Source organism: Enoplosus armatus, chromosome 1 (assembly GCF_043641665.1).
Source record: "Enoplosus armatus isolate fEnoArm2 chromosome 1, fEnoArm2.hap1, whole genome shotgun sequence".
Lineage (NCBI taxonomy): Eukaryota > Metazoa > Chordata > Actinopteri > Centrarchiformes > Enoplosidae > Enoplosus > Enoplosus armatus.
In genome coordinates, this window is record NC_092180.1 from 17,397,593 (window position 1) to 17,418,027 (window position 20,435).

At 41.8% G+C, this 20,435-nt stretch overlaps 2 protein-coding genes across 13 annotated transcripts in view; one reads left to right on the forward strand and one right to left on the reverse strand.

Annotated features, from left to right (window-relative positions):
• The first annotated feature begins 313 nt into the window (after positions 1 to 313).
• Positions 314 to 14,089, forward strand: pax6b (paired box 6b). Of its 12 annotated transcripts, none has more exons than XM_070910779.1 (13): positions 314 to 326; positions 3,347 to 3,400; positions 4,267 to 4,290; positions 6,761 to 6,891; positions 7,222 to 7,257; positions 7,343 to 7,573; positions 7,929 to 8,094; positions 11,353 to 11,511; positions 11,802 to 11,884; positions 11,986 to 12,136; positions 12,737 to 12,849; positions 13,151 to 13,292; positions 14,004 to 14,089. In XM_070910779.1, the coding sequence occupies exons 1-13, from the start codon at positions 314 to 316 to the stop codon at positions 14,087 to 14,089; spliced, it is 1,389 nt and encodes a 462-aa protein (XP_070766880.1). The 12 variants fall into 12 exon arrangements, with proteins under 12 accessions (XP_070766880.1, XP_070766887.1, XP_070766902.1 ...); XM_070910786.1 differs by having other exon boundaries at positions 7,343 to 7,558; XM_070910801.1 differs by lacking the exon at positions 7,222 to 7,257 and having other exon boundaries at positions 7,343 to 7,558.
• Positions 14,090 to 18,869: 4,780 nt separating this feature from the next.
• The window catches only part of elp4 (elongator acetyltransferase complex subunit 4), a 51,941-nt gene continuing 50,375 nt past the window's right edge, over positions 18,870 to 20,435 (reverse strand). The window contains exon 10 of the mRNA XM_070908195.1: positions 18,870 to 19,721. Coding sequence (XP_070764296.1) covers positions 19,593 to 19,721 — 129 coding nt within the window. The 3' untranslated portion in view covers positions 18,870 to 19,592. The remainder of the gene's footprint in view (positions 19,722 to 20,435) is intronic.

The following is a 20,435-nucleotide window of genomic DNA, read 5'->3' on the forward strand; positions in this document are numbered from 1 at the left end:
TCCCTCCCTCCCCTCTCTCGCTCTCTTTTCCCTTCCCCACTCTCTCTCTTTCCGACTCTCTCATTCGCTCTCTCACACGCCAGCGCACATCCTCGCCAAACTCCGTGCGTCCTGACATCTGAGTTCACTGTCAATCTCTGTCCACTTCGCAGGGATATCCCCTCCGTCTCCGCCGAAGACCACTGGAAACTAATTTTTCCTCTTCTAAACTTCCCGAGAGAGACTGCTCCTGGTCGGCTTTTTTTCTCTTTCTGTGGTGTGGAGAACTAGGCTGTAGCCTATAGTTTGCCAAGGACTTTGACAACGACGCAGGATGCCCCAAAAAGGTGAGATCTTGACCAAAAGTTTGTCTGTGCTGTTAAATTGTGGAATTATTATTATTATTATTATTATATATACTACAATTGTTATTATGTTTTATATTATTATTATTATTATTATTATTATTATTATTATTATTATTATCATCATTATTACTATTATCATTATTATTGTTATTATTATTATTATCATTATTATTATTATCATTGTTATAGGTCATTTACTCTCGGCTGTAGGTTGAGGTTCAGTGGTGAGGTTGTGGGTGTTTCATCGTCTGGACTGTGCAGCCTGTCTTCTGACTGGACTCCCTCCAAAGTGCGAACAGCCTTTAGCGTCTCTGTCTGTTTTATCTGCTCGATTTTTGTTGGTGTGTTTCGGCCTACGGATAGCTTACCGCTTATTTATGACAGTAAAAGAGTAAAAAGTCACGTTGGGCCTGGACAGTGATCATCGTGGAGAATGGGGCGCAATGACCCGTTGAGGAAAGGTGTCAGATTGATTCATGCAGGCGAGTCACCCAAGCGCCTTCTTAAAAAAAAAAAAGAAAAAAAAAAAAGTGAGTCCCATGAAGCGGTTTTAGGAGGAGGCCCGTTTTTAGCGTGTTTGTGTGTCAGAGAAAATAAAATACAAGTTTCCCCATTTTATGCTCTCTAAGCTGTTTCAGTCTGCCCTTAATTACAGCGACTTCAACTACTTTTACATTTTAGCAGTTGGACTGTGTAGTATTTTAAATTAGTTACTATCTGGTCAGGCCTTTCAGCCTATAATACTAAATAATGTTTCAAACAATTTTTATTTCTTAATAAAACATAAAATACGGGGACAAATTGCTGCTGTTAAACTATTTTGTCACAACAATTACACAAATCAATCAAATAAAACATGCATTCATTTACTGTAATTATGCGTGTTTCTTTTGTAATGTTAAAGGTAAATTCAACATAATTCAGGCAAAAAAAAAATACAATAAAATTAAAAAAGACTGATAGCAAAACACATGTTTACATAGACTACAATTGTTTTTTGAGTTGAGATTAAACCTGTTGGCTGCATGCATGCTAATAACTAATTCACTAAATGTCTTCAGTAATGTGTAACACAATTTAAAAGTGTATTTATGTGTATGTATATATATATATATTCTCTGTTAGCCTGCAACTTGCACCCGGGCCATTGTAGTCAAGGCCTACATGGACTACTTGTGCATATGAATGTTGCGAGCGGCCAGAATAAGCATGTTGAATTAAGACATTGTTGTTACGGATTACTAAAGGAAAAGAAATGCAGATTAGATCGCAGTTAACCTCAGGAACAACAACGTTTGAGCTTTCGACCTTAAATAAATGATTAACCACTTGGACCCTTACGAGGCTAAAAGCAAAAATGCAGTGCATTTCCAGGCAAACTCTTTTCCATTTTCCCCACATTCACTTTAACATCATGACATTAGGCCAATAATAATAATAATACTAACATCTGAATTACGTTGTGGTTGGTTTGGTAAATTTGGCTCATGCTAAACAGGCTAACTCGGGCTATGTGGGCCAGTGTGATGGAATCTGGATTTGATTAATGCCGCCTATTTGTTAAACATGAAAGAAAGCTGCAGCCTAAATGCAATGGCGGCCCTATACGTGGCGTCCCACAAACTATAGCCTTGGACTAAACACGCTCTGCTAGACGACGTTATTAGGCCATTTTGCTCTGCACACAACACAACTTTGCATGGAGGGAGAAAACGAAAAACTTCAGACTTCTCCCTCCCTGGCCCCCTTTTTATCTGTCCCCCCAGTCAATAGCTTCTTTAATGCATTTGTCTTTTCCAATTGAGCGCCCTACTGCGCTGTTGTGTCTTTCAACCCGCTTTACAACCCGCACCAGCAGCACGAAATAACCCCCCAAATATTTAGAACAAGAAATTACTTTTTTTTTTTTTAAATTCTCTATAAAAGCAGGCCAAACAAAACCTCACATTCACGCACTAGCTGCACCGGGGTCACGGTCGTGTGTGTGTGTGTGTGTGTGTGTGTGAGAGAGAGAGAGAGAGAGAGAGAGAGTGTGTGTGTGTGTGTGTGTGTGAATGGTCCCGGAGGGGGTGGATGCATGCCTCCGGCTCTTTGTATTAATCTGAACTTGTTGGTGTGTTTAGTGGGGAAGCTGTGTGTTTCTAGTCGCGGAGGCCGAGTTTTCGCTCCGGGTTTGAGGTATACGGAGGCAGAAAAGGGGGTGCATTGTTGGAGTCCAGCAGGCTTTGTACTCCAGCTTTGTACCCCCTCCTGGTCTGGACTTTTGCAGAGCAGTGAGGCGAAGTAGACAACGTGTGTCACTGTACAGTTTCCACGATAGACAAGAGGAGGGATATCAAGTTAGAAAAAAAAAAATAGAAGTCTTGCTGAGACGATGAGGGCTGATTGCTTTATATGAACTTTTAAAAAAACCCCATCAGGACCAAAAGCCTTGAAAGAAATAATGCTGTAAAAAGAGTTAAAGGCCCAACATCACGGCCAGGCTGTTAGTTTGAATTTATTTTGACAAGTGCTTCCGGAAACAGGCCCAACAGAGATGTTCAAATCATCTCGTCCCGCGTCAGTTTTGGTTTTATTTGCTTGGCAGCAACATTGAGGTTAATTGTAAACGTAGGGCACAAATGAAGATACAGTAGGTTTGAGTACACCAGTATAGCTGTGGTTGTGCTAATGTGTTGTTTTGCTTTGTCCTATAGGGAGACATTAAGTAGTGAAAACGGCAGATGATTGACTAAATTGTTGTAGAGTGGACAGTCAACTCTGTTTCCAGGCAAGTTTAATTAAAATACATACATACACTGAGGATGTGAAATTCATTATGCATCAATTATGTTTAAGCACAAGATGCGCAAAAAAATTCAAATCGAACGATGAGATGAGAAACTTTTAAATATGTATATATTTAAAAAATAATCATTTGTAAAATAAAAAAATGTGTATACAGCAGGTTTAAGATGTGATGCTAACCAGCTTTGTTTTTTATTCCTTGTGACGCTCAGAATACCACAACCAAGCCACGTGGGAGTCTGGCGTAGCCTCAATGATGCAGAACAGTAAGTTGTTTTTTATGTATATTTTGTTTTTGGAAACTTTTTTTATTTTTTATTACAACCACAACTTCTAATGTGGTTACATGGAAGCGACACCCACTGACATTATGCATTTTTTTTTGTTATAGCAGCAATAACTTTAAGAACACTTTAAAGGAAATGTATGTGCAGGCATAAATTTGCATGACTTTGAGGTGCAGGGACGAAATATTCTCAGTTATTTCATGGCCGTTTCATTTGTGTTAATTTATTATTATTATTTTTTTTTGCAATGATAGGTAGGCAAGCTATTATTGAACAAGTTAATCACACGTCGTCCTGCTCCAGAGAGAGAGAGAGAGGGAGAGAGAGGGAGAAAATAGAGGGGGTTGGGTTGAGAGGGAGATTTTTGTTTCTGCTTGAGTTGGTATTAAATAATTGCACAGCCGTCTGCATTAGCGTTAGAGCTGGCTGCCAGGCTGCATACAAGATTAGCTGCGTAGAGAGGAGCCCTGCATGAAACATGAGGAATAGCAATAATGTCTTATGTAGATTAGTCCATATTCTTCACGGACAGACAGCATGAACTAGAAAGAAAATGCTCATATTATAACCGCAGGCCTCGCTGTTAGGTGCAGGCCGAAGTCACAGCGGAAGATAAATATTAACAACCATATTGTCGTGGGTGCCAATCACAAACATGGTAGATGAAGTTGCTTATAGGCCTCTGTGTGTGTTATTTTGTTTTCTTGTTTTTTTTTATAAAGTGGCCCATGAGTTGAATTATCTTGTCTTGTTCCTGGTGTGTGTGTGTGTGTGTGTGTGTGTGTGTGTGTGTTGAAACAAAAAAGGATAAACATGAAACATTTTCTCTCTTGCTGCTGGACAAGAGGTGTATGACATCTGTGATGAAGGTGTGTGGAATAATTTTATATATATTATTCGCCATATACCTCGATGACGTGTTCTGTGCTCTAATCTGTGCGCATTAGTGCAAATATGTTTTGAATCCAATGTCGGCCCACATGACGGTTGGATTGTTTGATGTGTTGGAGGTGAAAGTGACCTGTGATGGAAAAACAACAACAACAAAAATACTTTTGCAAACTGGTGGCATTAGTGTTACTTTACAGGCCGCAGCGCTGTGATTTGTCGCTTGCCAGTTGTCCATTACAGAGATGACGGGGCTTTATCAAAGCTGTGTACAATGCAGCGCTCCTGCTTTGCTGCGGATTGATGATAATGGGATGCTCCCCTGGCTTGGCGTGTGATGTCTGGTGCGAATTGCCGAGGAGATATCATTGGGCCCGGCCCTTTGGGTTGTCTAAAGGTCGCGACGGCCTCGGTGGCTTTTGTGCTAATAACTCCTGGGTGTATATGGTGGGGAGCGTCCAAATTGACACCATATGTTTTCCTATTAGTCGACTCGCAATAGAATACAAGGCGCATAATCAGCGCCAGCGGGCGAGATCGACTCCGGGCACTTGAGGGAATTGTGCCATGATTAAGACTTAACCTTAGGAGAGTTTGATTTTTATGTGATGTCCTTATCTGACGGCTTTATCGATCCGGAGGATTTATATGATAGTTATAAATCAGAGGTGATGGAGCAGCTCTGGAGAACCCGCAGAGCAGCAGTGCTTAATGCGGGGGGGTGGGGGGGTGGTGGTGGCAATTTCAGCATAAGAAGTCTATTAATTCCACTTAATCCCGGAATTACCAAAGAGCAGGAGGGATGATAATGGGTTTACTATCAATCAGATCCACGCTGGAAGATTATTACACATAGCGGTCAAAGGGGATATGTTACTCAGTTGAACAGGTTTATTTTCTCCCAACAGGCCCCCTTTTTTGATCATTTATATAAAATACGTTTAAAGCAGTTTAAAGCAGAGTCCTATGACATGTTTCAGAGGAAAGACGCCTACCGATTGCACACAACAGGACTGCAGTGGCTGTGAGCATTTGTTGTCAAATACAAACAAGGGGGGAGAAAAAAACTGCATGTCACTTTTAATATGTTAAGAATCCAGGCGCGCCCTCGTTTGTGTGACCGCGCGTAGCCCCTGGCCACCTTAAAACGAAGTCTCCCTCGGAGGGTAAACGAGTAGCGTCCAATTTTGTCTGAGTGATATCCAAATGCAGACAGAAAGGGTCGTTTTATCATGCTACTATTTGTCGTGACGATGCGATTTTCAAAAGCAGAGCGGTGTCATAAAGTGACATGCCTGCCACAAGTGCTCCAACTGATCTTTTCAATTAGCCTCCCATGCATGATCCGAGGCGACTTCCGCCTATTTCCAGAAATTAAGCTCAAACTTGACGTGCAGCTAGCTTTATTTTAAAGACAAATGTCAGGCAGGCTCATCATATTTTCCCCCTCTTCTATATTTGGAGCTTATTTATTGCTAAGGAGCCTCTGCTCCCGGAGTCAATGTACCGGGCGGCAGCGCAGGGGAAGGCAGCGGAGACTCAGAGAGCAGCTCAGGCACTCCGGGGAGCCAGCTCTCCCATTTGGCTTCAGGTTTGCGGGCTTATTCTGTGCTTTAGAGAGATGCCATAGAGCAATTTAGGGATAATTTCCTCAAAAACGCTATCTTTTTTTAGACAATAACCAATCATATAAAATTGCTATTTTAGAGCTGGAATCCTATGTGGTGCCTGTCTTTTTTTTTTTGATGCGTAATTATTGTGTTTTGAATGACGATCGTCGATTTAACGTCACTTTCCAAAAAAAAAAAGGAAAAGCGATGCTTTTGAATGAGAGCTAATTTAACACATTATTTCAGGTTTGGTGTGATTGTCGGCGCTGCTGGGTTTTATTTTGAGGCTAGTTCGTGAGTGAGGTTGCTGGTCTTGGTGATGCGCAGCTGTGCAGGAGGGGATGGATAACGGTGCGAATGTTTTAATACCGAAGTTTGCCGGTTTGATAAAAGGTTGGTTGAGTTTCCTCGGGGCAAGAGACCGGCTGATGTGTTCGTTTATTGTTAGAAGAAAACATACTGAGATGTTTTGGCTAGTTTATGTGAGGCTGTTGTCGTTTAATCCATGTTCTGCATGTGTTACTGAACAACTGCGCAGTGTTTGTCTTCAGATGGGAATGTGCCGAGCGGTGTAACAGTTCCTTAAAACTATTGTTTCATCAGTGCACTCCGAATTTAAACACTTTTAACAAGCATATAACAGCTCATTTAATTTATTTTTTAAGTTTACTGCAATGAACCTCCTGTACTTCTGTCTCCATGTTTTCATCTTTAACTCGGTTATCCTGAACGCTTCTTCCATCCTCCTCTCCATTAACTGACAATCACTTGCTTTATCACATGTGCTTTAATTGCAGTTATAAAACGATGTGATGACTCCGGTGCTTTTGTCTCCATGTAGGTCACAGTGGCGTAAACCAGCTTGGTGGTGTGTTTGTTAATGGTAGACCGCTGCCAGATTCCACCAGGCAGAAAATAGTTGAACTTGCTCACAGTGGTGCTCGACCCTGCGACATCTCCAGGATACTGCAGGTGACCATCCCACTCCTTTTTTTGAACAGAAAACAGGTTCATGCAGACTTTGTTTTCAATGGATGCAAACCACTATGTATATAAAAAATACTATGACAGACATAACGGTAGGATTTTAACATTACATCCATGTGCCCTGTAGCCTAAATGTTGCATTTAATGATTGTTTTTAAGTCAGTAAAATTGTTATTTACTAGTTGCATCATTCCTTTTACTGGAAATGTAATAAGGCCGAAGTAAAGGAAAGTAATCTGCCTGCTCTGATAAAGAATACATCTATTGTAAGAAATGCCTAATATACTATTCAAGGCATATTTTTTGTGTTTATAGACCCATGATGAAGTCCAAGTGCTGGACAGTGAAAAGGTGATAATTATTTGACGCCATCTTAGAAATTCCGTTAATAGTCGTAAATAATGTATGTGAATTGTGTCTTTTGTTTTCTATACAGGTATCCAACGGCTGTGTGAGCAAGATCCTGGGCAGATATTATGAAACTGGCTCCATAAGACCGAGAGCAATAGGCGGCAGCAAGCCCAGGGTCGCCACTCCAGAGGTGGTCGCGAAAATCGCGCAGTACAAGCGGGAGTGCCCGTCTATCTTTGCGTGGGAGATCCGCGACAGACTTCTGTCGGAGGGAGTCTGCACCAACGACAATATACCCAGCGTAAGTGTACCGACTGTAAGTTGTGTGCATGATTTAATTTGCCACATGAAATGATTTTTCTTTTCTCATGCAGTGGAGGAAAAGGAGATGGGCAACCAACCATTCAGTCTTATTAAATACTGTGTGTGTGTGTGTGTGTGTGTGTGTGTGTGTGTGTGCATGTGATCACCCAAACATACAGTCAATTAGAAGGAGCGCGTTGTGCATTTGTGCGCTTTGCAGGAGCATCCTCCTGTGCACATGTATTATGATTATAAGGTGTGTGTGTGTGTGTGTGTGTGTGCTGCTTTGTGCCCGCTCTATAGACAACACACACTGCTGCGGCGCTCCATCTGATCCTTACTCTTATCATATGCAATTTGTCTTTCAGGTGTCATCGATAAACAGAGTCCTCCGCAACCTGGCTAGTGAAAAGCAACAGATGGGCGCAGATGGCATGTATGACAAGCTGAGAATGCTCAACGGTCAGACAGGAACTTGGGGGACCCGGCCCGGCTGGTACCCCGGAACATCAGTGCCAGGGCAACCCAACCAAGGTGAGCCTCATTATCACACAGTGGCAATAAAGACACCTTGACGCATGCACGGCTGTAAGGGAATCAAAGAAGGATACAACCGGGCGGTCTAGGTCTGGTTTTGGGGTTCTCAGGCTCGGAAACATTTATAGTCAGTGACAAGAAATGAAGGTTAGCATTGCTGTGAACTCCACAGAGGTCACCATATACTGTCATGTTTGAATATGAATAGTTTTACAGCTTACTATTCCAGTGGTTCCGGTCCACGGCTCTGTTTGCAGGAAGGTATTGTATTGGCATGCTTTGATGCCCTGAACAAGACCCCCAATTAAGACTAGTCGATTAGAGGAAAGCCATAGGCCATGCATGCGGTCTGAATGCCTCCACTGTCCCAGACATGGATGTGCGTGACAGCGGCTTGTCCTTTCAGCAGAGGTGTCCATCCAACAGCCTGCGTTTTCCTCCCCTCCTGATGGGGGAGGCAGAGCCGGGGAGCTGTGTGCGGGGATATTAGTACAAAGGAATGTTTTCCTTCACACGCAATGATTGGTTATGGGAACGCTCCGCACTACGTGTAATTGCTCATTAGAGAGGGCTTTGTCTCTCATTATGGCAACATGCAGGAGTGTGGAGATGGTGAGGCTGCTGTGGAAATATTCCACTTCAGAGGGTTTTCCTGTCGGCCCACTGCAGGCCAAACACTGAGCAGATTGTCTTATTAGAAACGCCACCTTTTTCACGTCTGCTCGGTTTCTTAAATATTCATCCACGGAAACAGTATCACGGCGAAGCGTCTGTCTGTGTCTGATTTATATTCATCAGAAAGGGGGAAAGCAAGTGCTGGAATTCAGTTGCAGGAAATAATAATTTGCATTTGTTTGGTGACCATTCGGACACGTGGGGCTGTTATCAACAAGCAGTAAAGCGGAAACGATCACACTAACAGATAAAATGATTAACTTAATTCTGGAACCATAACTTTCATTATTATTATTATTATTATTATTATTATTATTATTATTATTATTTTGCTTAATGATAATAATACAGGCCTATATCTTATTTAGTTTTACTGTGGTTGCCGTTGATACAATCTGTCATAACACATTATTGTTTACTCTTAATATAACTAATATTTTATCATTTCTTATATATGACTATATGAAGAAACACCAGAAATAATATTAATTAAAAAGAAAATAATAGCAATAATATAGTAATAATAATGAGTTCTTTATTGTGTTTTTAATTCAATTATTTAAGTAAAGCAGTTGTCTCGGGGGAAGGAAAATATGTTTTCCATCCGACAGCCGAGTAAGCTGATATAATGGCTACATGGAGAGTGACAGGGCCCCCAAAAGAAGACAACTCTATCCAAAGAGGAACGAATAAAACTCCTCACCGATTTCGTCTTTTATCTCTTTCTCCCTCTCTCTCGCTGGCTATATGGCTCTAAATCCCGTCTATAGGATTTAGTCTCTCACTCTCTCTTTCAGTTCTAAGCGGTTTCTCAAGAGTGTTTTGATCCGGTCTCAGCAGCTGAAAGGTGCCGCAATTGGTTCGGTATCTCTCTCTCTTTTTTTTTTTTTTTTTTTTTGCTGCTGCTTTTCCGCCTCACTGGCTGAGACATCGTGATACTAAAGAATGAGTTTATTTCCCAGCGCTTTTATAAAGAAAACAAATCCCATCCCAGCGTCAGTGGGTCTGGCAGACGGATAATAGCCGCACATTCACTCCTTTTTATGGATTATCCGGAGTGAAGAAACAAATAGCGTGGATACAAACTATTGGCCTATAGAAGAATACTTTTGTCTGTTTTTGCAGCAAGAGGGAAATTGTCAAGAAACATGTCACATCAGGTTTCCTCCAGTGAACCAAAGACTTTTCACATTTAGACACACTAAATATGTTTTCAGGCCTCTACAAAGGCAAGTGAACACAGCAGAACTGCGCTTGAGGTTTGATGGAAACTCTTTTTTATAATTTCTAACTTCTGCATCTTTCACAATAAACAACTTCAGTTTGACAAAATTAACTTTGCAGTTTTTTGGGGTGTGTGTGCATTACACTTTAGCTTTTTAGAGGGCAGGCATAGCCTCGTGCATGGCTACAGAGGCCTCTCTGCACCTGTTCCATCCTTTCAACAACCTCTTGTCCTTTGAGCAAGGCACTACTCCCTCCAACTATATAAAAAAACATAAACACAATCTGCATACAAAAAGCTGAAATGCCCCTCCATGGCTCCAGACAGACATCAGTGAGATATTACATACAGCCACCCTCTATCAACGCACCCCTGCTTAATTTCGCATTAACTTCTCGGTGTGATAATGATGTCCAACAACAAGACAGACATTAGTCGATAAGCCTCGCCCTGCAAACTGAAGGGGCAGTGAATAGATTGGCCTTATTTTGGTTGTTCAGGGGGTTGCATGCTCTCTCCTCACTCATTTGTTTCCAATTGAAGACAGAAATCCTGACTGGCGTGTAGCTGGCCGGGGGACGTGATTAATGATGGTAGTGGATAAGGGTTAACACACTGGACTCAAAGCTCTGTTGACTGGGATCCTCGTGCGCACAATGCCAAAGTACTATAGCCTGCGCGCCTCCACAGAGAGAGGATCCTTTTGTCATCTCCTCCAATGGCCCCCCTCCCATATATTACACCCACCGAGGGCTCACTGCTCGTCCCTGGCTGTGTCCATAGTTTAATGGTTTCCCTTACTCCTGAAGGCATTGTATCATTCTGAAAAGCGTCTTCTCCTATTCAAAAGTTGGTGGTCACCTCAATGGCTATACCAACGCCCATATGGGAACGACCATTGAGGCATTGCTCTGCCCTAGAAAAAAAAAGGGGGCTAGAGAGTTTGGGGTTTTAATACATTTCATAGGCTCTGAAAGGAGGCTCGCCACATCTTGTCACATTTCTCTTAACCTTTTGAGAACACACGCCATTGTTGGGAAGCGATAAGTACGCGCAGCCTTTTCCCTCGCCAGCATGTTTTTCCCACAATATTTTATAAACACTTTTAACCGCGAAGCCTTTTTTTTGTCATATTGTCCCTCGTCAACACGGGCAGCAATCTGGCAACATTAAGAAGAAACTGCAATCATTCCTCTGGTTTTGAATGAAATCAAGCATGATATGGGCTTTAATTAATGATGTTACACCGCTCTCTGTACAATTAGCTGCAACACGAGGCCCCCAGAATTAATTATTCAATTAGCCTAATTGAATGTATATTTTCATTATATGCTTTTTCTTTTTTTTTTTTGCAGATGGTTGCCAACAACAAGACGGTGCAGGAGAAAACACAAACTCCATCAGCTCCAACGGGGAGGATTCAGAGGAGACGCAGATGCGACTGCAGCTCAAGAGGAAACTACAGAGAAACCGCACGTCCTTCACGCAGGAGCAGATTGAAGCTCTGGAAAAAGGTCGAGCACACAGAGAACCGTTTATACATTCATATCCGCCATGCTGGATTTGTTTTTCTTTTACAAAATGTTGTTATTGTTATTAGTAAAAACAAACAAACATAATTGTCTTAGGCACACACACAACAGAAAAACCCCCAATGGTTTAGTATAACAAATGAAGAACAGGCCTAACGTCTGTCAGACATGGCTCTACTTTTGTAATCGATTATTAGCAGGTTAGGAAATTTAATTAGCCTCGTCCTAATTTTTAACGTATTTACTGACACGTTTGTTGTCTCGCATTACAGAATTTGAAAGAACTCATTATCCAGATGTTTTCGCGCGAGAGAGACTAGCAGCGAAAATCGACCTGCCCGAAGCAAGAATACAAGTGAGTGGCCACAACTGTTTTACAGCAGCTGGGTGGAAGTTTTTAAAAGTTGCCAAAGGAAAAAAAGAAAAAAGAGACCTAATGAGAAGCTTTCATTGCAGGTATGGTTCTCAAACAGAAGAGCAAAGTGGAGGCGAGAGGAGAAGCTGCGGAACCAGCGCCGGCAGGCCAACAACTCCTCCAGTCACATTCCCATCAGCAGCAGCTTTAGCACCAGCGTCTACCAGGCCATCCCACAGCCCGCTACACCGGGTAGGTCCACCACAGCTGCAGGACCCCCCCGCCCCTTAGAGCTATGTTAAAATTAGATCATAAAATAGAATTGGAACTATTGTGCTGCACAGCCTTACATGAGTTAGGCACACTAGTCATATACACTGCATTAATGTAACAACACTGTTAACTGTCCATGGGTTCATGTGAGACAGGAAACATCACTAAATGCTGTTATGTGACAGCGTGCGGATTCATATAAAAAGGGGGTAAAGAGGCCTCGATGGCTGTGCGCTCTAGTTCACATGAAGAAGCTCCGGTGGTTTTCCTTTATGATGGATGATTGAGCAAAACTTCTCAGCTGACTATCTGCGTAATTACCGAATCAGGCAGGAGGGGCACACCGGCAGAGCTGGAGCTCATGCTCACAAGTCAATCACCTGAGACACACACACACACACACACACACACACACACACACACTGTACAGTATCTGTCCGGGCCTATCAGCCTGTCAAATAAGGCGTCACTTCACGCACGGACTACTTAACGCTTAATGAGACGCTCTCTCACACCGGAGGACTGTGTGGGATTTCAGCGGGCGTTTAAACCATATTTCCATTTCTTTTTCATTCACAGTGTCTTTCACCTCGGGGTCAATGCTGGGTAGACCTGACTCTGCACTCACAAACACCTACAGTGCGCTGCCCCCCATGCCCAGCTTCACCATGGCAAACAATCTACCTATGCAAGTAAGTAGAAGACCATAATGCTCAACAATGTTTAAAGATATACCTGCTATGTAATATTTGATGATGATTGATATGATTGTAAGAGTGGAATCAAACACACCATGAGTAATTTAAATTTTGTTTACATGGACAAACAACAACAAAAAATCCTTAAAATCATATTGTTTTAATTAAAGGATAGCTTTCTCAGAGAACTAAAATGATAAATTCAATCAAGACACTTCTGCCTGTGAGCTTACAGTATTACAGACTACATCTATGGTTGGCTAAGCTAATGTAACGTTCTCTCCCCCATCTATAGCCCAGCCAGACCTCCTCTTATTCCTGCATGCTGCCTACCAGTCCGCCTGTGAACGGGCGGAGCTACGACACATACACGCCCCCTCATATGCAGGCACATATGAACAGCCAATCAATGACCACTTCTGGTACCACCTCAACAGGTAGGCAGAAAGTTCATTGTTTACCAACATGCTTGGGAGTTAATCAGAGCAAACAGTGCACTCGTTGAAATCTCTGCCACCTTTCCTGTAATTTGGGGGTACTACATAGCCGTCTTTGATTCATGATCTGTTGCTGCGACTCTCCTTTTCCTCTCCCAAACTTCATGCTTTAAACGCCTGCGGATCAATATCTCTACATTCCATATCATTTTCCTTCTTGCAGTTGCATGAACGCTCATTTCATCGCCATCATGTCAATCCCACTACTCCAGCCCATAGTTTAGTTCCACCCCATTAGGATGCTGTTACTGAGAGCCATATATACCGGTTATAGTCATGAAGAGTTAATCATGCATAACCACATTTCCTCTGTGCTAAATTGCTAATTAATTTGATTCATTTGCTGTTGTACTCTCTCTGTTTAAATGCCATTGCCAAAGCCTCAATTTATCGAGCTTGCAAGCCTTTTACTGTGCAACCATGTGCAGAGCATTGTGACTCACTGCAGCTCTACTGCTCGTCCACCTATTTGCAGGCGTTTAAAGCCCAATGCTCTGTGCTATCAGGCTAACTAGTGTTAGCTGTCACTCTAACTTTGCATGGTGCATCAGCTCATCTAATTTAGCATGTTGACTTCTGGGGCTTTTTTTGTTTGTTTGTTTTGTTTTGTTTATTTTTTTTACTGACGTCTTTCTCTTCTTGTCTCTGCAGGACTCATCTCTCCTGGAGTGTCTGTCCCTGTCCAAGTCCCAGGGAGCGAGCCTGACATGTCTCAGTACTGGTCAAGACTACAGTAGAGAGAAGAGCTACTTCACCCTGTAACCACCCACTCCACCATCGCCCTCCGGCAGTGCTCCTCACACATACACGGCACAGGAGAGTAGAGAAGGCGAGAGGGGGTTGAGAAGGAGAGGAGAGGAGAGGAGGAAAGAAAGAAAGAAAGAGACTCTGGGAGAGCCTTGGGACGTCTGGGCTTTGTTTTTCCAGTGGGACTGTGTGCTGTTCTGTAGCTCGAGGCACATTCAAACGAGGACTTGGAAGAGAGAACAACGACGGAAAGACAGAAAAAAAAATGGACCTCTGTAAAGTGCCCGGTGTTAAATTTTTATGGAACAAAAAAACTTATCTGTTTTTTTTTTTTTTTCTATTTCCAACTTCAGTCATTGTTTCCTTTTTTCTCTGGTGTGTTAGTAAATGGCCATTTGTATGTTAATATGAAAAACCAAGATCAAGTACTGATAGATGGACTGCTAGAAAACCATGTTGGTCTTGCGTTTGTTTGAGAGAGGAGAACCTGAGAGATTCTGCCATGACTATCTTTTAATCTGCTTATATCGAGACTTTCTACCAGCCTTTGCATGGTCTCTGGACGCTGTTGCATATCATTAAAGACGACAAAAAGCTGGAGGGAAGACTCTTACTGTGTCAAAAAAACCCAACTATTTATTGGTCTTATTTCTTACGAATGGATATTTAGCAGAAGAAAACTCAAATTCGATCCACCCACTGAGGCTGTGGTCTTGACTCCTCTGACATGGGCCTGCACTTGCTGGCTTCCGAAACACGGATCACTATCAACAGCTCAAAGTGTGCAAAGACGGTGCGACATGCAACACACAACTTGGACCTCTTGCTTCGGTGGTTGGATTGACTCTAGATTACCACGAAGAACATTAAATGTGGAAAACAGGTGTAAAAGAAAACCTGTAGTCTGTAAATGGTAGACTGCGTCTTCGATATAATCCAGTTTGTTTATGTCAAAATGTAAAGTACTTGTCTTCCCTAGAAATCTTCCAGAAAGATTTCTCCAATAAAAGTTGATTTCATTTATATCCCCGAGAATATTCTATAAATGTTCCATGCATCATGAACTACATTTCTTTAGGGTCAGGTACAATTTGTCTCTTAGGTATAGTTGTATTATAGTGTCCTATGGTCAAAAAAAAAAATTGTGCAACTAGAAATATTTAATTCCTATAATTATGATTAAACATTGCTTGACAGAGTTTTAAACTTATGTGTTTGGCAGTTGTTTACAAGTACATATCAGATTTAATCATTGTTGATTGTAAAACAGACCAAAGCCTTTGTATTTCATCTAGTACACAGTGTTTTTTTAAAGATATTAGTCTTGTGTTGCAAAATTTTGTAAACACGTTCTGTTCGATTACATTGGCTTCGAGTTCGTAAGACTGCAGTCGAACCCCGCAGTCCTTATTTATAATTGAAGACCATGGGAGGGTTTTTCTAGCATCATCTGTCATGCTCTTTTGAGTTTTGCATTTTTATTTCAGTGTGTACGTAGAACATGGACACACACTGGGTTTACGTCTGAGCAATGCTTCTGAGATAAAACGTCTACACGCTGTCTCTTAAATATTTCAATTTAATTTTATTTAAAATGGAGCTTTCTAAATGTATTTTGTGAAAACTATAAAACATTTTGTACAGTAAAATTGTGTCTTAAAGAAAGCCTTTTTGCCTGTTAATTGCTGTGTCTTATACAATGTCAATCTTTACTGAGCAAGTAGAGGCACTTCTAAAAACAATGTTGACATAATGCATCATAGCTGCAAATTTTAAACAGATCTAACGCTGACAAATGCCCGTACAAGGGCTTGTAATACACACACAACACCTCCAATTCCCACCAAACAAAGGTGTCCACAATAACAAACCTCTCTTGATGTATGGGCTGAACCAAGTCGACACAGACCACACAGCACACAAACCACCACACAATGAGAAAGGTCAAGCAATTCACCATCACTGGCTCTTGTTGTAGCAGAGTTACGATGGTATGAAGAAAAAAAATACAGAACCAATGAGGAGGGAGGGAGCAGAGAAGAGAGAGGGGGGAAAAAAAGTCATGGAATAAAGCAGTCAGTGCCTAGAGCGAGGCAAAGGAGCGATTGTGTGGCAGAGTGAGTTATTTTGCTTCACTTGCTGCCTCAGCGGGGGGTTGTGTGTGTGTGTGTGTGTGTGTGTGTGTGTGTGTGTGTGTGTGGGAGGGGGTGTGTTAGAAAGACAGAGAGAGAGAGAGCATCTAAAAGGAAAAGATGTCCAGGGGAGAGCGAGGTCAGGTAACATTCACACAGCATGTAACACCACCAAATATCTCGCTAAGATTGATTAATTGAATTTACACGTCTCACTCAATATTTAATAGTCCAATCAGAACTTTGAGGATTGGAGGTTAATCAGATTTTTTAAGAGGATTTTTTTTTTCTGAGGCTAATGCAATTTCTCTATTCATTTAATCCAGTTGATCACACAGGAGGAGGAACAGTGCTTTGAGAGTGCGGGGAGAGGAAGAGAGAACAGGTTAGGCGACTGCGCCAAGACAAGAGGAGGAACATTAATAATTACAGAGAGGGAATGAAAGAGAGATTCAAAATGCAAGAAAGACTGCAATTAGCGGAAGTCTAAATAATACACAGCTTCAGGATAAAGAGGTTTAAATGTAATTCTCGCTCGGAACAAAGTCAGGCGATATAAGTTTCTGTAAAAAGTTCCTGTGAACTTTTTACTCTTTGATCTGAATTTCCACAGCAGCCAACAGAAGCTCTCCTATTTAGTGTTCTGTGCTCTGTGTGCTTTAAGGTAACCTCATTATCTAACCTGTAACACAGCATGTCTGAAGATAGGTCTGCTTTATTAAACCAAAACTGGCAGAGAGAAATATCCAATGTGGTAAAAAAATGTTTTGTCCCACATTGTGTTACTTGAATAGTGCTGCGATGTGACGGCCATTCAGTAATCGAACCCATAAGACCTCAGCTAAAGCTACTGTAGGAAAACAACTATGGCTTTGGTTTGGGAATCAATAGGACATGCCAAAAGACAAGACTATAAAAGCGTATTCTCTACGCTCAGTCCCATGGCTTTCTGTTTTGCTAATGGCGACGTGAAGCTTTCAAGATGTAGGTCCTCTGAAATGTGCCAACAGCGCTGACAGTTCATCTCATGTTACTGTTTCATTAAGATGAAATTATTAAATGACTAAATGATTAAATAAAAAAGAAAAGAAAATGCCTTATATGTAATACTGACATATATTTTTACCTCCAGGTTTAAATACTTTGTCGTGTTATAAAACTCATCACACAATAACATTACTAAGATTTGAGCAATAAGAAAGAATTATTAAGAAGGAATAAAAAACAAAACAATGCAACAATTATGTCTGGGTTGTCCTGAGTACAGTGTCCTGTTCCTACTGTGGGTGAGGTGAGGGGGATAAGAGCATCTGAAGAGCCACGTGATCATTTATTTTAAAGATCCCACTGAACAGGAGAGTACACTGCATTCTCGACCTGATTGTGAAGCTCCAGTTATTGTGTTATTGCGTTCAGAGGCTTCAATTAATTGAGATTTCCTGGTACCCTGAATTACTTATTCATACTCATTACAGAAGAATGTGTGGCTAATCATGACTCACATCATTGTCTAACCATGTACAGCTAACTTTATCTGAGGGCAGAACGCTGTTTGTATGTCACAATCATTTATAAAGAAGTCATATTTGAAATGTTGTTTATTTTAATCTTGAAAAATGTGCACAGCTACATGTATAATATATGTAAATTGAATGTGCATAAAGACGACCCTCGGTCGAATGTAATTACTGAGACCAGCATCAATTCACTAAATCCTAAATGTGCTCGTACGTGTACATAAAAAAAGTGAGAACCCTCTTTATAATGTGCATATAAGAAACTGACATTATGAAACTTTGCTGATGGTTTTAAAACACAAAAAAATGATCCACTTCCTGAACTGACTGAACCAAAAGTGAATCCGCGCCATGGTGACATGGAGACGTGGCAAGTGTAGAAAACAGACGTACCAGTAGTATGGCAACATAAACAAATGCCAAAATGAATTTATTCTATTTGAATCTACTTTAAAAGCCTACCCTGAATATGTCAGCTCTTCAACAACAATAACTTGGAATTTTTATCTTGACAACACAAGCTTTCGTTCACCTGTATAAGTGACCTGTGTATGTCATCTCTCTCTCATACACCCGATGTAAGAGCACTCCATTCATGCATGAAACTGTCAGGTAACACTACCCTCTCCCAACACATGTTGCAGATGGTTACCAATACTGCCAGTTTTCACAGGCAAAAATATTCAAACTGGCATCAGCAGCAGACTGAGGAAAACAAAAATGAAACATTTAATTTTTCATGTTGTTTTTTCTCTTGTTTCTCCATGTCACCATTTGACCTAATTTGTTCTTTTGGGCTTGTCATGGCAAAGCAGCTCATCCAGCAAACATGCCTGATGAGGTGTGAAGCCTGCTCCCAAAATCCAGCTCTCCTACCCTCTGCCCACATTCCTGCTCAGCTCTCCAGCTTACTGGAGGTAGACGTCACTTACCGGCACAGTCTCGGGGTCAGATGGGGGCATCCCCATTCGAACCTGAAACCAGCGAGGCGGACCAGAGATCAGTCATTCACAACGCGCCTACATTACATGCTCTTGCAGGTAGTCAACTTTCCCTTCAGAGCTGGTGTTGAGTTAAAGTTGAATGAAGAGCGTATACTGCGCACTGTGTATTTATTTTCTTTTTATTTAACTAAACAAAAACACATTTCATTGCTTTATCCAAGAAAATGAACTACTATTGTACATAGTGGAGGCCAGGCAGGAGTTGCCACTTGTTTTGTGAAGTAGACCTGGAGCTTGGGAGAACGCAGTTAAATTATTTAATGTTTGCTTAGACTGAGAGTCTGTAAAGACTAAACAACATTTCATGATTACACTTTACTTGTAATCAAAATCCCCAGAGGCAGAGGAAAACAAAAAACAAACAAAATGTACCAAATCTTAAATAATTCCTCCATCTTGGATTTTAATTGGGTCCAGTACTAGTCACCCTGCCAATCACATACCCTCATATAACATTTTGAAATACCACAGGGCTTACAGTTGTGCCACTTGAAGTGGGGAAAAAAAGTAAACGGTGGGTATAATAATAATAATAATAATAACACAAGTTAGATGAACTTCTAATGACAGCTTGGAATGTGCAAATATCAGCTGTCAGTAGAGTGTACTGTAGGTTTATATAAAAAAGGAGTTATAGGATGAAATGTGTCCGTTATGAGATGAGGTTCTGTGGATGTTTAGGTCTTCACCCCTGGCTGGGACAGTTGGCAGGTGGTAATGGCTGGCAGGGTTATCGCGGTTGACATGACGTGGGCGAGGGAACAACCTGGTCACCACGGTAAAGAGGACAACGCTGCAGCGTTCCAGGTGTTGGTTGCCCGTGGCGACTGTGTGGGAGCTCTAGAAGTTCAGGTGTTTGTTGCCGGAAGTGCCAGAGCCACAGGCTGAGGCCGCTGTGGCCGCTACTGCCAGCTCCCCCCTGCTCACACGGCTCACCGTCTCAGACAAGTCTGGAGGCAAATGCAGTCTCTACAGAAATCAGAGAAAGAGAGAGAGAGAGAGAGGGGGGTGGGGTGGGTATTAGATCAGCTCATATGGAGAAAAAAGAAAGCACTACAGTGGATCAACACACAGAGCCATGTTGGGTTGAAATTGCATTAGATGCTTCACCACTCCCCTCAGCACTGGCAGCGTAGAGTAAACCTGCTAGCGTGCTGCTAAATGCTTCAGAGAGCTTTAGGTCTGTTACAGCTCACAGGGAATATGCGTGTGTGTGTGTGTGAGGTAGGGGTGTTTTGAGAAGTTGTGTATGGGACACAACAGCATACATATGCTATTTTTCTACTCTGGAATGGGAGCACCAGTACTGTACAATTTCCCCCCGGGGATCAATAAAGTATTTCTGATTCTGATTCTGATTCTGATTTATGAGAGAAAGTGTACTTGTTCTTGATTGATTTACTTGTGTTTGTAACACAGATGATTAAGTTCTGCTAATACCAGAGTCATTCGAATCAAGTCTTTTAGCTGTTTCACAGTAAAGCTTATCTATGGAGCAGCCCTGTGCCAACGCAAAGCACAAAGACGCTAAGAGGTTAATGAGGGCCACTCATGTAAAGCCCCCTAACACCAACACGCTAACTACTATAAAGCTTAAGAGGGGCTACGCTGCTCCGCTCTCTGCACAAGCCGCAAGAAAGGCCGCCAATGGCACTCCACGAACAAAGTCTTGAAGAGGTGCTG